General features: G+C 40.6%; 1 protein-coding gene across 3 annotated transcripts in view; it reads right to left on the reverse strand.

Annotated features, from left to right (window-relative positions):
* Adcy8 (adenylate cyclase 8) overlaps positions 1-15,187 on the reverse strand; it is a 196,116-nt gene that overhangs the window by 18,187 nt on the left and 162,742 nt on the right. For all 3 annotated transcript variants that reach the window (XM_042699949.1, XM_042699948.1, XM_042699947.1), the window contains one exon: positions 5,975-6,053. In XM_042699949.1, coding sequence (XP_042555883.1) covers positions 5,975-6,053 — 79 coding nt within the window. The remainder of the gene's footprint in view (positions 1-5,974; positions 6,054-15,187) is intronic.

Consider the following 15,187-nt stretch of genomic DNA (forward strand, 5'->3'; position numbering starts at 1 on the left):
TAGTTGTGTTGTCATTCATAATTTGCATTCTGGGGAGGAGAAAAAGGAGTCATTGATACAGATTTGATGAGGTTTAAAAGCTTATGGCCTTCAGTAAGCATAGGAATGTCATTTTGAAGTCATGACTTGTAATGACTAGCACCTGCCACTGAAACCAAGGCCTGGACATAATGAAAATCTAGCAATGAGAACTTCCAGTTTCACATTGTGGCTTCCAGACATCAATTTGTAGAGGCAGAGGGCTGAATGAAAGAATGCTTGTTTGGTTTTATCAGGTTGCTGAGTGGGCTTGGAAAGGTCATTCGACATGTTGAATTTCCTTTTAATAACTAAGTAGATGAATATTAGTAAAGAACCTAAAACTTTGTTTTTAATACCACCAACAAGTAGTCTATTCTAAACGACTGGTCCCAAAGCCACTTCAGTAGCTCCCGTGGTCAAAGATGTGACAAATTGAGCCTTGGTAAGAATAACAACTGCAGTGAATGGAAACATAGGAAATATGGGAAAATGCATAAATTCACAGCAACACTTAAAATCTCAGCTGTCATCTCCAAATGATGCTAGGGAACAAATTTATTGGAAAACTTTAAGGGAACGAGCTTAAAGGGGAAACATTCCACATTTATCTTGCTTTAAATGTTGTACTTCCAGGTGTCAGATACCTGGCAAGGAATGACTCTCTTTTGTAACACATCCAGTTAGGCAATTATGGCTTCTTGATAGGATTAGAATGTCACTGTCTATAAATTAAATGAATATGGGCTGATCTTATTAATAGCTGTTAACGTCATCCAAAACAGAGTCCCGGAGACATTATATATTCTGGATTGTAATTCATAAAGTCAGCCAACTAAATAAGTTTATTGAAAACACTTGAAACTGAATCTTTTCATACTTCTAGACATAACAACAGACACAGGATAAACAAGGGAGAATATGTGTTACATGGTCCCAGAGAATGCAATGAACAACTCTTGACTAGGAGATATTACTGAAGTCAGATGGTTTTAATAAAGGAAGATGGACAGTGATCCCAAAGATTGAAAAGTGACTTTAGAGATAGATCAAATCAATGGGAATACATGAATGCTATTTGGATTTCAATCCAGATACACAAACTTCAAAAATACAGTAATAAGCCAAGAAATGCTGCCTAGAGCTTTGACAACACTAATGAATTGCTGTTTTCTTTTCAAAAGTGTGTTTTAGTATTGTGATTTTCCCCTACCTTTTAGAAGTGTTTACTGAACCATTTAGAAGATGAAATAGTAGGTAGGATGTTGGTTCAAAACAATCAGAAGAATAGTAGGCAAAATGAATAAGAATATAAAGGAAACAAAGTTGGACAGTAGTTGGTGATACTGGAGATCTGAGTTCATGATAGTATTTTATCCTGTCTTTTTATGCTTGCAAATTTCCATACCAGAAAAAAATTAGGAATAGTAGCAGCAGACCATGCAAAAGAATGCAGATCTTGATGGCTTCACCAACTTGTTATGTGACCTTGGGAAGTCATTCATCCTGTGGGGCTTCTTTCTAAAAAATGAGGAGAATTACTCCTGCTGTGTCTAATTTAGGATATGTATATATAATATATATCTCATGACGGGAGGTCGGAGGGCAGGGCGGGGAAGAAGGCTAAAGTTGACCTCACCAAGGGTTTTGCAGTTATGAGACTAGGACACCATTTACTGTTCAACCTAGTGGCTCCAGGAATCTGTAAACATGACGGGTCCGACCAGGAGATGGATGGTCTAGCACAAGTGCAGCCCAGTCTCTTGGCAAAGCAAGTTCTCAAAGGCAGGTATCACATTATCAACTTCCTCCTAAGAAAAAGGTTTTCTTCAGCCTTTAAAACAATCTGCTGTACCTACTGCATGCTGAATGCCAGGCAAAGGAAAAGAATCTGTGAGACTCCAGCTCTGCCTCATTGCTGAATGGTGACCAAAGGGCACAGAGCGAAAAGAGAAAGCCGAGAGTATGAAAGACATGGAAATGGTGTTTTACAAGTAAAGTTTCTTCAGCCTTGGCTCAAAACTCTCTTGCCTGATTTTCATCCCAGCATGATGGCATTAGCTATATATATGTGAAAAGACTTCAAAGGACGCTGATACACATTCTTCCTATATTTTGTGCTGGGTCCTTCACATAATGGAAGCAAATGTTGATCAAGTACTTCATCCATAATCAAGCTCAGTTAACCACACAACAACTAACAAGGAGGACACCAAATGATCTCCATCTCACAGGAGAAGTATTAAGCAAAGTGAGGGAAAGGCAATTAATTACCTCAGGTCCCAGAGACAGTGGCTACTTTTGAACTCAGGGCATTTTGGCTCCAAGCTGAGACTTTCTATGTATGTGACTTTACTTCTTTACTTCTAACACGTAACTATTACCATTTATTTTTGTACAGGTACTTGGGCTTTAACTCAGGGCTTGACACTCTTGCTCAGCCTTTTCTCTCAAGGCTGGTGCTCTACCAGTTGAGCCATACCACTACTTCTGGCTTTTTACAGTTTAATTGGAGATAGAGTCTTTTAGATTTGTCTGCCTGGAATGGCTTCTCAGCATCCTGAGTAGTGAGGAGTATCAGCACAGGCCACTGATATTTGACTATCACCATCCTTAAGTTACATCACAACTCTGGGGGCTGGCGTGTTATCCATTCAAGGTTTTCCATTCTTGAGTGGCATTTCTAGGATTCGAGCAGGAATATTGCATTCTTTTATCTGAGCCACACAGTCCCTGCCAGCAAACTCACCAGTAGGTGACTGGAGATGGACCTCCTAAAGCTGTGATCCCATGCACAGGTGTGGCTTCCTCTGCTATGAGGCAAAGCCCAAACCTCCAGGGCTGCTAGTGAGCAGGCCCAGGGAGGGAGGTGTCCCACTGTTTGCTTCCCTTGTCCAGCAGTCAGAGCATTTCCCCACCTCAGATGAGGAGGAAGTGCTTGTCAGATTCCCTCCACATATGTGCAAAAATGAAAGTTCCCAATTATTCAGTTACATAACTTCCTCCGTCACTCCGGAGACGTATAATTACACATGCTCTCACTGGACATTGTGGCGTACCGGGCATCAATGGGCATTGTTCAACCTTTATTAAAAATAGAGAGCCTCTGACTCATAAAGAGAACCTGATAGAGGCAGGGAGCAAGCCCAGGAGTGGGCAGGCTGTGCCCAGGATGAACAGGCCCTGCTGGATGCTATAGATAGACACCCAAATGATGCAATCCTGCAGAGAGCTGCCTCTAATTCAGCCAGGCAGACATAGGCGGCAGAGACAGAATACGATGCAAAGTCAGAGCATTTGGATTCCTGTGTCTTTCTGATGACCTCGAGGGGCCTTGAGTCTTTGCTTTGATCTTTCAGCAAGAGAGGTTAACAATGTTTTCTCTGTGTCACTGGCTTAGTTTCCGAGTAAAATGTTAATAGCAAACAACTTTGAGCCCTTACATGTGCTAGCAACTGGAATAAGTATATCAGTATTATATTCTTATATAATACCAAAATATCTCAATGAAGTAGAGCCTGTTAGTAGGATATACACTTAATAGGCAAGGAAACTGAGATTCAGAAAGTTAGGTAGACTGCTTAAGGTTACTAACTCGTAGAGTTTTGGACCATCTGCCCAATTCCAAAGTGTCTACCTGTAACAGCTACAGTTGTATTTGCAATTATGTGATTTCAAAGCCCTGGGAAAGAAAGAAGAGCAAAATTATCAAAGGCTACAAATTACTAGGCCCTCATGAAACACACACTCTTACCTTATGCATAATCTTGAAACAATCAGTCCCTCTCTCAGAAAAAAATACTGACTAGAACACATCAAATCAATAAACTAGAAGAGCAGCATTTGAGGCGGGTACTGCAGAAAGATAATTCCTGAAGGTGGTGGAGGAGGCAGAAACATGCTTCTAATTATGGAATGGTGGCCCTCACTCTGAACTTTGTTTCTCAGCTCCTTCTGGGGATTTCTTACCTGTCAATTTAAAACTTGGGAGATGGATGGGAGAGGTTGGGAGAGATAAGGGGAGAATGATGGAAGGGTGACACTGTGAATATAAAGTGACATGTTCAGTTGAAACTCCTTTGTACAATTACTTAAAAAAATCCTGTATGGAGTGAGCATCTAGCTGTTCCATAGGGTTGTTTTGTCTAATTCTGTCTTCATAGCCCCCAAGTGGATTGTAATTTGCACATGAGACTAAAGAATTTTCCCTATAGATAGAAGCCGTCAAAGTCAAAGTCGTATTTAGGGTGGAATGCCCTGGGTCTCTGGGCTGTTTGTTGAGTTGATATGGACATAGTGGTATTGTTCTCCTTTAGTCTGATGAAGGAGAAAAGGTGAGCTTTGGATTTGAATTCTAGTTCTATTAGCTAAATGCTTTACTTTTTCATTTATGATAATAATCACTCTAGTACAGGTTTTTGATAGGATTGAGTGAGGTAATCAAGGGAAAATACTAGGTTACAGTAGGAACTTCTTAGCTAATTTTTCCCCATTTCTTTCCATTTCCAAGGTTTTATATTATCCATTATTTTCTTGCCTGCATTTTAACCATCTTCTCTTGTTACAAATAGCTTTATATATTTATTATCTCTACAATTGTAGGAATTTTGACTGTTTCATTCCCAGTTTCCCAGGGTTTGATACCTCTCTGTTTCCATGGAGATTTCCTAGCGATATGTTTCTATTTCTGCTCTGGCCAATAGTCTTCTTGACTTGTTTTCCTCTTTTTCTGCTTATGTTTTTTGAAATGTATTCTGACCAGAGAAAGATGGATTAGAATCTAGAGCAGAGCAGTGAGACTGGCAGGACCAAGTTTCTAGTAGAAGTAAAATCTCTCAAGGGAGAGGGGGTGTCACTGTTCATGGGCTGGGGTGTAGAGAGATCCTACTATTGTTTTTTGAGAGCAAGGAATACATCTTTGTGAAATCTGCCATGACACACCTATTAATTTCCTTTCTTGAAGAGCTTAGACAAGCCAGGTGCTGGTAGCTCACACCTGTAATCCTAGCTACACAGGAGGCTGAGATCTGAGGCCTGGGCTAGAAAGTCCATGAGACTCTTGTTTCCAATTAATCACTAGGAATCCAGAAGTGGCACTATGGCTCAAAGTGGTAGAGTGCTAGCCTTGAGCAAAGTAGCTCAGGGACAGTGCTCAGGCCCTGAGTTCAATCCCTATGACCAACAAAAACAAACAAACAAACAAGAACCTGGTCAAATGCATTTCATACACAACACTTATGTATTATTTAAGACTCTCCTAGGAATGAGGTTTTGTTCAGTCCTGCCCATTGCAGATCCTATTAACTAATGGGATCGTAGAGCAAAAGCAGAATCCATAGGGTAGGTGCTTTTATTAATCAGGACAAATAAGTAACAATGTCCTTTCTAAAATAAATTTTATAGCAATGTTCTTATACGTACACATGTATATTATATACATATAATCTAATGCTATGTACCATAAGTTCAAGTTATTCCTTAAGCCAGCTTTACTTAGATATTAGTCTTTTATTTTACACTTGAGGAAACTGAGGCTCAAGGAGATAAGCAACTTGCCAAAGGCCACACACTGTGGAGAAGATGAGCTAGGATAGAACCTTCGCACAGTTGGTCCTCAACCTATTTATTTTAGTACAACATATATATTTTCTACTAGTACTTTTATCTACACAATGGGATTGGGAAATACCCCAGTTTCAGGCAGAAGCGAAAAGCTCTTTTATTAGGACAAGGGATTTTTTGAAAGAGATAGGTTGAAAGGTCATGACAACTATACTACTTATATACCAAGTCATCTTCTCCAGTTTTATGTTGTCATTAAGTAATTGATTCATTAAAAATCATCACTTGATTCAAGCAGCTAATGGCCATTTATTGCAATGAACAGGGCAGGCCTTTCAGGGGAGTTTTATGGCACCAAGTGGCAAAGGGTGGCTAGAACAACATGTTCCATTACCTGCTGTCCATGGTAGAAAACGGCAAGGAGGAACATGGCCATCAGCAACAGAGATGCCTCCTTGGTCCCCAGGAAATCTCTGCGGGAAGAAGAAAGGCAAGTGGTGATACAGTTACTTATAAGCATGGGGCACTTCAAGGACACTCAAGGTGATACTAGGGTTCAGAATGGAGAAGGAAGAACATGTTTTTCTGATACACGCCCTCTGTTGGGAGCCATCCTGAGGGCTTGCATGTCTGCCCAATCAGAATCCAGGTGACTTCCAAGCCTATGTTCCAATGAAACAGATTCTAGATCTAGCCTCTAGACAATGAATTCATATTAATAACAATGTTTTCCATTTGCAGAACACATCTCATCACAAAAGAGTCCATCCACTCTTCCTTTCTGTTTTAGAAAGTATTTCGCTTAATGAGACAGTACACAATGCTTACTAGGTGGAGGTTTTAATCCTTAGTGCTTCCCTGATTCAATTCTTATATCCATACAACGAGTTGGACCGTTTTAGTTTTTATATTAGTTAAAAATGTAATTGTATGATTTGAGGAATGATGGCATGTCCATTTTCATTTTTATACGCCTTAGCAAAGCCTTTGTTCCTACGGTGCCATTCTTCTAATAGTAGACCTCCAATACTCAATCTGCCATCCTTGTGGGTTAAAATGTGGGGTGTCATTGATTTAGACTTTCCAGGTCTTTTTAAAGACTAAGATGAAAAGTTAGTAGTAATGTCGTATTTAAACCTGGGCATGATTTGCAGTCATGAGAGGTATTGAGAAGGCCAGAAGTCTCTCATTTGAGTTTGAATTTTGTCTCTTTTCTATGTTGGTTCAGCTACAAGTCGTTCTAGGCCATTTTAGGCCAGGAGACAAAAGATTTGGAGGGAGAAACATGGACCTTCAAGGTTGGACATGTGTGAAATGTGACAGTACAGTGCCCCCTTGGCAGGTCTTCACGGGCTAAAGAGGAATCCCCAAAGAAAAATATTCAAGTACAGATCACCTCTATCCATGCTACTTCCCTATGGCTTTTCCAACCCAGACAATGTTCCCAAACCTATTCCCCTATGTACTCAAGTCAAAAGCAGAAAGAAAACTAGGGCTCTGTCCTCACTAACCCATCAACCCATGGCCAAACCTGTCTCCTCTGACACCCAGATACCACCTCACTGTGCCCACGTCTCTTCACATCTACCTCTACCTCTTAAGTACATCAGCCATGACCTCCAACAGCCTCCTTACATCGCCTCCCACAATCTACTTTCTATAATATTGCCAGAGTATTTTTAATCAATAAAACTGTATTACATCAGTATCTTTTTAGTGGTCTCCCAACCACAGGCACATCTATAGTTAGAGTTCACTCCAAAGTAACCCTGATGTGGCCCAAAGACAGAAGGGAACCATTGTAGATGGGATGTACTGTCTAGAGGAAAGAACAGAGTCCCAACCTGGCTCCACCAAGTCTTTCTCTTGTTGGAGACTAGCAGATGCTGCACAGGTTTCAGGGAAATGGGGTAAGAGGCCAGCTCCTAACTCTAAATTTCATTTGCATTGATGCTGAATCTTCTCAGCTTAATCTGAGCCAGGCCTGGTCCAGCACATCAGGCCTGGCATGGCATCTAGGAGTGGAAATGTACATTCTTTTTTGTTTTTTTTTGGTCTGGTCGTGGGGCTTGAACTCTGGGCCTGGGCGCTGTCCCTCAGCTCTTCAGCTCAAGTCTAGCACTCTACCACTTGAGCCACAGCACCACTTCCACCTTTTTTTTTCTGCTTATGTGGTGCTGAGGAATCGAACCCAGGGCCTCATGCATGCAAGGCAAGCGCTCTACCACTGAGCCACTTTCCCAGCCCCCTGGAAATGTACATTCTTATGAGGAAATACAAAGCACAAGGAGAGCAAGAGGGCCAAAGCCTGAGTAAGATTAAAATCTGGAAGTTCCTAGTTCTATCAGCTTTGCCTTGGCGATAAGACGCTAATAATAGAGCTCCAGAGAAGCTCATAATTATTAAGTATCTGTGGTTGCCAGACATATGCTGGCAAACGAGCATCGTCTGTCCCCTCAAAGCTGTCCAATAGGAGAAGGAATGGCATAGAGATAATTTTATAATATGATAAACTCTATGGAACTGACACATCCCCGTTGCCATGGGAATACTTGAAAAGATAAAGTAACTGAGGATGAGGGTTTAGAGGAGACTTACAGGATGAGACAACTTCAGAAGAAGAAAGTGGGGTGGGTTCTACAGGAATAAGCTTTTGTGCCTTGGTTATCTAGCTGGCTTGAGATCGCATGAAGACTCCGAATGAGAGCAAGGGCATTCACAAAGACTGCGGAAGTGAGGAGACTTGGACTGTTCCTTCTGTACGGTCACCTCTGCAGTGGAGGGAGGGACACCTTTGTTCCCTCCTTTATTCACCACTGCACTTGTTTTGAGGGCAGAGGCACATTTTCAACACCATTCTTTTCTATCACTTAGTTCTCTAGCTTTGGAAATGTATGGACCTCTAGAAAAATGGTTAAAGACATGAACTTTGAACTCGTGCAGAACAAGGTTTCTGTCTCCACTCTCCCATTGATCAGTTCTTTGACCTTGAATGGGTTGCTAATGTCTCAGTTTATTCATCTGTATATATCCCCACGGCTGTGAGGATTAAATTGGACAATCAAGATAATGTGCTGGCATGGAGCTAGGCCACATCTTCCTCTCACAATCCTGCAAAGCGTCTGGCATATTGTCTTACTTGTGGTGATATTGTTAAAAAAAGAAAACACCAGTTCACATTGCTTCAACTGAATGGGAGCTATCCTATGCTTAACTTTTCCCCCCGAACCCATGCATCTGTCTTTAACTCCTGCTCTGCCTGGCGCTTTTGATACCATCTTCTTTGTGATGCAGGAAATTTATTTGAAGGCTTGCAATTATCATTTGAAGCATATTTTCAAGAGAAAACACAAATACTCCTTGAGTCATTTTGAAAGCAATGACTGGCCAAAAATAGAAAGATGACTAGACTATACACAGAATGAAAGTATCAGAAAATTGTGAGCAATTTTTGAGAGTTCAGCCATATTCCAGATGAAAAAGCATAGTCTGAGAAGAGTCTACAGAACCTGCATAGTCAGTCAGCCAGGTTAAGAAACACCGATTTGTAATTGCCTTTAACGGAGGATTTTTGATGAGCTTCCAAAGAGAGCTACATGGCCGAAATCTATACTGTATTATAATGCCTTATTCAGCACTAGATACCAGGGACTTGAAACCAAGAACATTTTGAACCAATTTATGTATGTTAAAGAATCATTGAGATAATACTACTATTTTTATACATCAGTTTACTTGTTTGTCCTTAAATTACTAAAGAGAATACCTAGAAAGAATCCAGTGTCTTAATTTTGAATCTGTAGGCCTAGCCAGAACCCACAGCAAATGTTATAGCATGTCTATATTCTCCATATGGTCTGATGGAGGTTATATAATGTTGAACGGATGCTATTTTGGCTTTTACCCAATATGTGGGTTATATCCTGCCCATTTGTTCCTCATAACTACTGTGATCTCTCATGTGGGTAAATTAGTCAGGACTATCTCCATATCTTGTGGTGTTGAGTGCAAAAAAAAAAATACTGAGATACCTGGATAAAAAATAAGAATTTCAAAAGATGGGACATGATGGTACATACCTGTAATCCCAGGTACTTAGCAGGCAGAGATTGGATGAATTGTGTTTTGAGGCCAGTCCAGGAAAAAAGTTAGCAGGTCTCATTTCAACAAACAAAAAATAGGCCTGGCTTGCTTCACTTAATATAATTTTTTCCCCCATTCAAGCAGTAATGGTCAGATAAGTTGATATTAGGGAAAAATGAACCCCAAGATGAGGACTCAAATGTTTTTTTCTTTCTTGTTATTGTTTCTAACGTATTTATAAGATATTTCTTTGTTGCTTTGTATGTCCCTCCCTCATGGTATAACCCCTGTTTTCACTGTATTTGATGTTGGTATAATTTGTGGAGGGGAAAGGAAAAACCAAATTGTTTAAATAGGGATACAGGTGGACCCATTGCAACAATGAGATGTACAAGACGTTATGTCGAAAATGAACTTTACAACTTTGGCAGGAGGTGGGGGGGGGCAGGAGAATTGGGGGTAGGGATGGTAATGGGAAATAAAGGAGGAGGCAAAAATGCTTGATAAGATATGTACTCATTACCTTGCTCATGTAATTGTAATCCCTCTGTATGGTATTTTCACAATAAAAAACTGGGCATGATGGCACATGCCTCACATCCTAGGTAAGTGGGAGGAATAGGTTAGAGAATCCCCTCTCTGGGATCCACCTAGGCAAAAAGCTCAAGACTTTATCTGAAAAAATAGCCTAAAGCAAAATGACTGCCCACCAAGAGAAAGCCTTATGTTTAAACCTTAGCATTGAGAGAGAGGGTTGGGGGGAGGAGGAAGGGGAGAGAGTGAGTAAGAGCTAGAGAGAGAGAGCAGCAAGACAGAGAAAGTGTGTTAGAGAGAGTGAGCTAGAGAGAGCATTTCAAGGTCGTGTCAGAAGGACATTAAATCAGAGACAGAACCCTATAGAAGCAAATGTGGATCCAACATCACAATTTAAACAAGAGGAAATCTTTTCTCTTGCCACATGGCTTCTGGATCCTGCCAGCACCAAATTTATTGGTTCTCACTACACGATTTGTTTATGTGTGGCGTTTGCTTGACATTATCCATTGATTCTCCCTTGTGAGAGAGTCGCCTAGCAGCACAGTTTTCTATGTCTGAAGTGCCTTGAATATCTAACACCACACATATCATCTTCTTCTAATCATGGTTTTGGTAGCCCTGGCTTATTTCTAGCCTGGAGACCTCTGAGCACATATGCTGTTTAGTCTCCAGGTGCCAGGGAAGGAGAAAAGTCAGAATCAGGAAGTAAGGCATCAGGATGTACCTGGTGTGCCTGAGGGCTGGGGTGGGAGACGGATGGGTAGCTGAATATGTGGAAACAACAACCAAGTTGTGTTTACAGGATGGGGTGAAGATGGTGAGGGAGACTAGGGACATCAAGCTGTGGGCATTACGGATGATAGCTTATTGTGAATCAATAGTGCTGCTGTATGATTCCCAAGGTGCTAGTATTTGCACTCATTTAGTACTTCTTTCCACAAACATTTAATTGGATACTTCTTGCCAAGGTACTTGTAGCGCCAGGGATATGAACATGATTACTGATCTTTGCCCTGAAAAATACTGTTCCTTCCTTAAGAATATGAATCCCTCCTGTTCCTCGTGGTGGAGGAAGATATAGCACTCCATGACTCCAACAAGGAGAGGCCAGCGCATTGGTAAGCATTTATCTATTTACATGGTTTAGAAAATGTAGAGCTAATGACAGGATTTCATCAAGGAGATTGTCCTTGAACTGGGTCTTGAAAATGATTGGTTGGATTCGGAAGATCGGGACATCAGGCTGAAGGGAAATGTACAAGCAGAAGGTCATTTAAGAAATGGTATGTGATTTCCTGTGGCTAGAGTACAGGCCTTAGATGGAGTTTTAGGAGACAAGATTGAAGAAGCCAGCATGGGCTAGAAGAAAGAGAACTTGGGGATGCTGAGCAAACCCATTGAACTTTTAGCTTTTTAGAGGCAAAAGGGAGACTCTGAAAGGTTTTTAGGCGGAGTATGAACTGAGTAGGTTTTGGGATAGGAGAATCAGAAATAGATCCTGGGATAACCATTATAAGACTGAAGTCTTGAGTTGAGGATTTGTAAAATACCAGCATTCATGACATGGAAAGGTCATGTCCAATGACAAATGTTGGTATTAATCAACTGCTTGTCTATGCCAGTCCTTGTGCTAAATTTCTATGATCAAATTTAAACCATTTATACTCTTACAGCATGGGACTTATTCTAATTCCCACTTCACTGATGAGAGAAGCTAAATCACCACAAGTTAATTTGATCAAGAGCACACATCTGGTTAATGGAAGAACTGAGATTTGGTTCCAGACAGCGTAACTCCTAAAATGTGCTCCTATGCAATGTGAGATATTTACCTTCTATGGGATGCGAGGAAGGCTAATCTCTAGTGACTGAGATGGCACTGGGGATGAGGTTTATGTCCTGGCCTGGAACCAGCATTATCTATGAGTCAGGAAGTTGTCATGAAGAGGGGAATGAACAGACAATGGAGAAGTAGCCAGACTGCCGGGTCCCAGCTTCTTTGTGATCTTCACATTTTATATTTTGTATGCTTTTCCACATTACAACCAGGAGTAAGCTGCAGCAAAGTCTCCCAACTAGTGTGAGCTCAGGTAAAGCACAGGTTGAGGCTCATCAGCCAATGATTGCTGAGTATACACAGTGACTTGGGTTGTTTTGTAACCATCCCAGAATGTGTCTGGTACTGGGATACAGTAGAGCAGTCTGACTGAGTGCTTTCACTTCTTTGAAGTGAATGCTGTTGACAGCAGGGAGTGAGACAGCACACGACTAACCCATGACTGGCCGTGAGCAAGGAAAATTCAAAGCATTAGATCATGAGCAGCGATGCCTTTGAGATGATCTTTACTTTTGCAACACTTACTTAAAATTTAACTACACACTTTTCCTGAAGGTTTCCAATCTGAATTCAGAGCTAAGCTTTTCAAAAGGGGAAAGATGGAGAATGTGCAGATATTAAGCATCTGCTATTTGACAGATACATTAAGGCCCGATAATTGTTCTGGGGCAGTATTACGGACCGAATCATGCTCCCCTTCCCAATTTATATGCGGAAGTTCTATTTCTATACCCCAGTGTAACTGTCTTATGAGACAGAGTCTGAGATCATTTGTAATACTAGTATTACTAGGATTTGGTGTTTATTGCCTTATAAATGAGAAGAAGGAAGAGGAGTTTCTCGCCTCCATTTGAGGAGCCAGAAGGAAGATGGCCATGTGCTAGTTAGGAAGAGAGCCCTCACCAGAACAACCATCAACTGGAATATGCCACTGATACTTCTCCGCACCCAGAACTGTGAGAGATGTCTGTTACTTAAGCTGCTTGTCCAGTCTGCGGTGTGTAGTTATGGTGGCCCAAGCTGACTAACACAGAGTCTATACATTCTACAGATGGCCAGGATGGGTAATAGCTTTCTAGTCCAATGGAGTCTGGATTTGAAGTTAAATCTCTGGCATATTCTATGAACATTGTACCTTCTTTTGAATGAATAAAGTTTTATTTTTACTACAGGGCTGGCCTGTTTTCTTTACACATCTCTTTGACTACGTTTGTGCTCATTTCCTTATGGTCCTGGGGAATCACCAACCATCTTACTTCATTTGGGACTGTTTTACTTTTTTGAACACTGGGAAATATGATGGGAAGTTCTTCAGTGTGATTTAAAAGAGGCTCAGGTAGTATTTACAGGGATAGATGGACTTTCAGGCCAGAATGACACTTTTGTAGTCAGATACGTCATTTACTGGCCACAGGAATCTGAGTCATTGTAAACCTCTCTTGGTTCATATTCTGTAGAATGTTACTGTGAAATCAGAATAGGGAAAAGTATATTAAATACATGGCATACTTGCATGATAGATGCACATTAGTATATGGAAACTATAAAGAGCTCCTATATCTTAGTTCTTAAGAATGAGATGAAATGAACAAGAGAGAGTATATATTCAGCCTTACAAAGAAGGAATTCCTGTCAATTGTTACAACAAGGACTAATCTGAAAGATATTAGGTTAAGTGAAGTAAGCTGGCACAGAGAGATAAACGATGTGTGCTTTCACTTACTCATGGAATGGACAAATGTTGAACTTGTAGATGCAGAGAGTTGGAGTAGTTGTTACCAGGGTTGAGAGGAGGGCATTTAGAAATACAAAATTTCTAGCAATAGGAGTAAGGTCAAGAGACCTATTGTACAACATGGTGCATTGCGGAGTAGATTTTTAAGTGTTCTTTCCATAAAAATATGTACAGTAATGCAAATGACTTGACTTAGTCATTCCATAACACACACACACACATATAAAATCATGTTGTACGCAGTCAGTACAGAGTATTTATTTATTTATTTTTGCTGGTCATGGGGCTTGAACTCTGGGCCTGAACACTGTCCCTGAGCTCCTTTCACTCAATGCTAGCTCTCTAACACTTGAGCCACAGCACCACTCCTGGTTTTCTGATGGTTAATTGGAGGTAAGAGTGTCAAGGACTTTCTGGCCTGGATTGGCTTTGAAACACGAACCCCAGATCTCAGTCTCCTGAGTAGCTAGGATTATAGGCCTGAGCTACTGGTGCCCAGCTTGAATATTTTTGTTTTTCAACTAACAAACAGAAAGAGCTCTTGAGAAGTCAAATGGTATTATACTTTTGAAGGACTAACTTCCACTCCAACAAAATGACTACTAGGGAACTGATATTTGACAAGTTGGGTATGGTCAAGGAGAAGAGGGTAGATGAATGAAGAGAGGAAGTGGGGAGAATGCAGAAATACATAATCCTACACAATTAAGAAAATTGAGGAAAGGGGTAGGGTTGGAAGAAATGGTGGAGAATGAGGAAAGGGGTGACATTAATCAGGATGCATTGCATTCATAAGATGATTGGTTGAATGATAACTCCTTTGTAAAACTAGTTAAATTAATAAAAATATAAATTAAAAACAAGAAATGTGAACAATGAAGTAGCAAACTAGGAGATGACTTTGAAAGTCAGGTAAGAAAAATGAGGGAAGGGGTAACAAGTCAGACAAGAAATATGATCATTGCCCTGCTTATGTAACTGTAACCCCTCTGGATATCACCTTGACAACAAAATTAAAATAAAAAAAATCAGGTATGAAGACCTCAAATTGGCCAATAAATAAAAAGATTCATAAAGTCCCTTATACTCAGGGACCTGCACATGAAAATAGTGAGATAAAATGTCCTCTCATAAATCCAGTAGGATTTAACAAGTCAACAAATGGCCTAGGGGAGAATGAGCAGCTACAGAACCACTCAGAAAACCAGAGGAAAATGGTTTCAGTCAAGTTGGAGAGCAACTGGGCAATATGATACTTTCTAAAGTAGCAGGGATGGGACCCTTACAATCCAGCAAAAGTGCTTGTACTGCTGCCCCAAATGTGCATGATGGTGTGTACCAAAGTGCTTTTTTATGATAAGAAAAACCAGTAACAGACTAAATGTCTATTCAGAGGTCACATGACAAAATGTATA

The sequence above is a fragment of the Dipodomys spectabilis genome, unplaced genomic scaffold (genome assembly GCF_019054845.1).
Source record: "Dipodomys spectabilis isolate Male_0828 unplaced genomic scaffold, ASM1905484v1 ptg000264l, whole genome shotgun sequence".
Lineage (NCBI taxonomy): Eukaryota > Metazoa > Chordata > Mammalia > Rodentia > Heteromyidae > Dipodomys > Dipodomys spectabilis.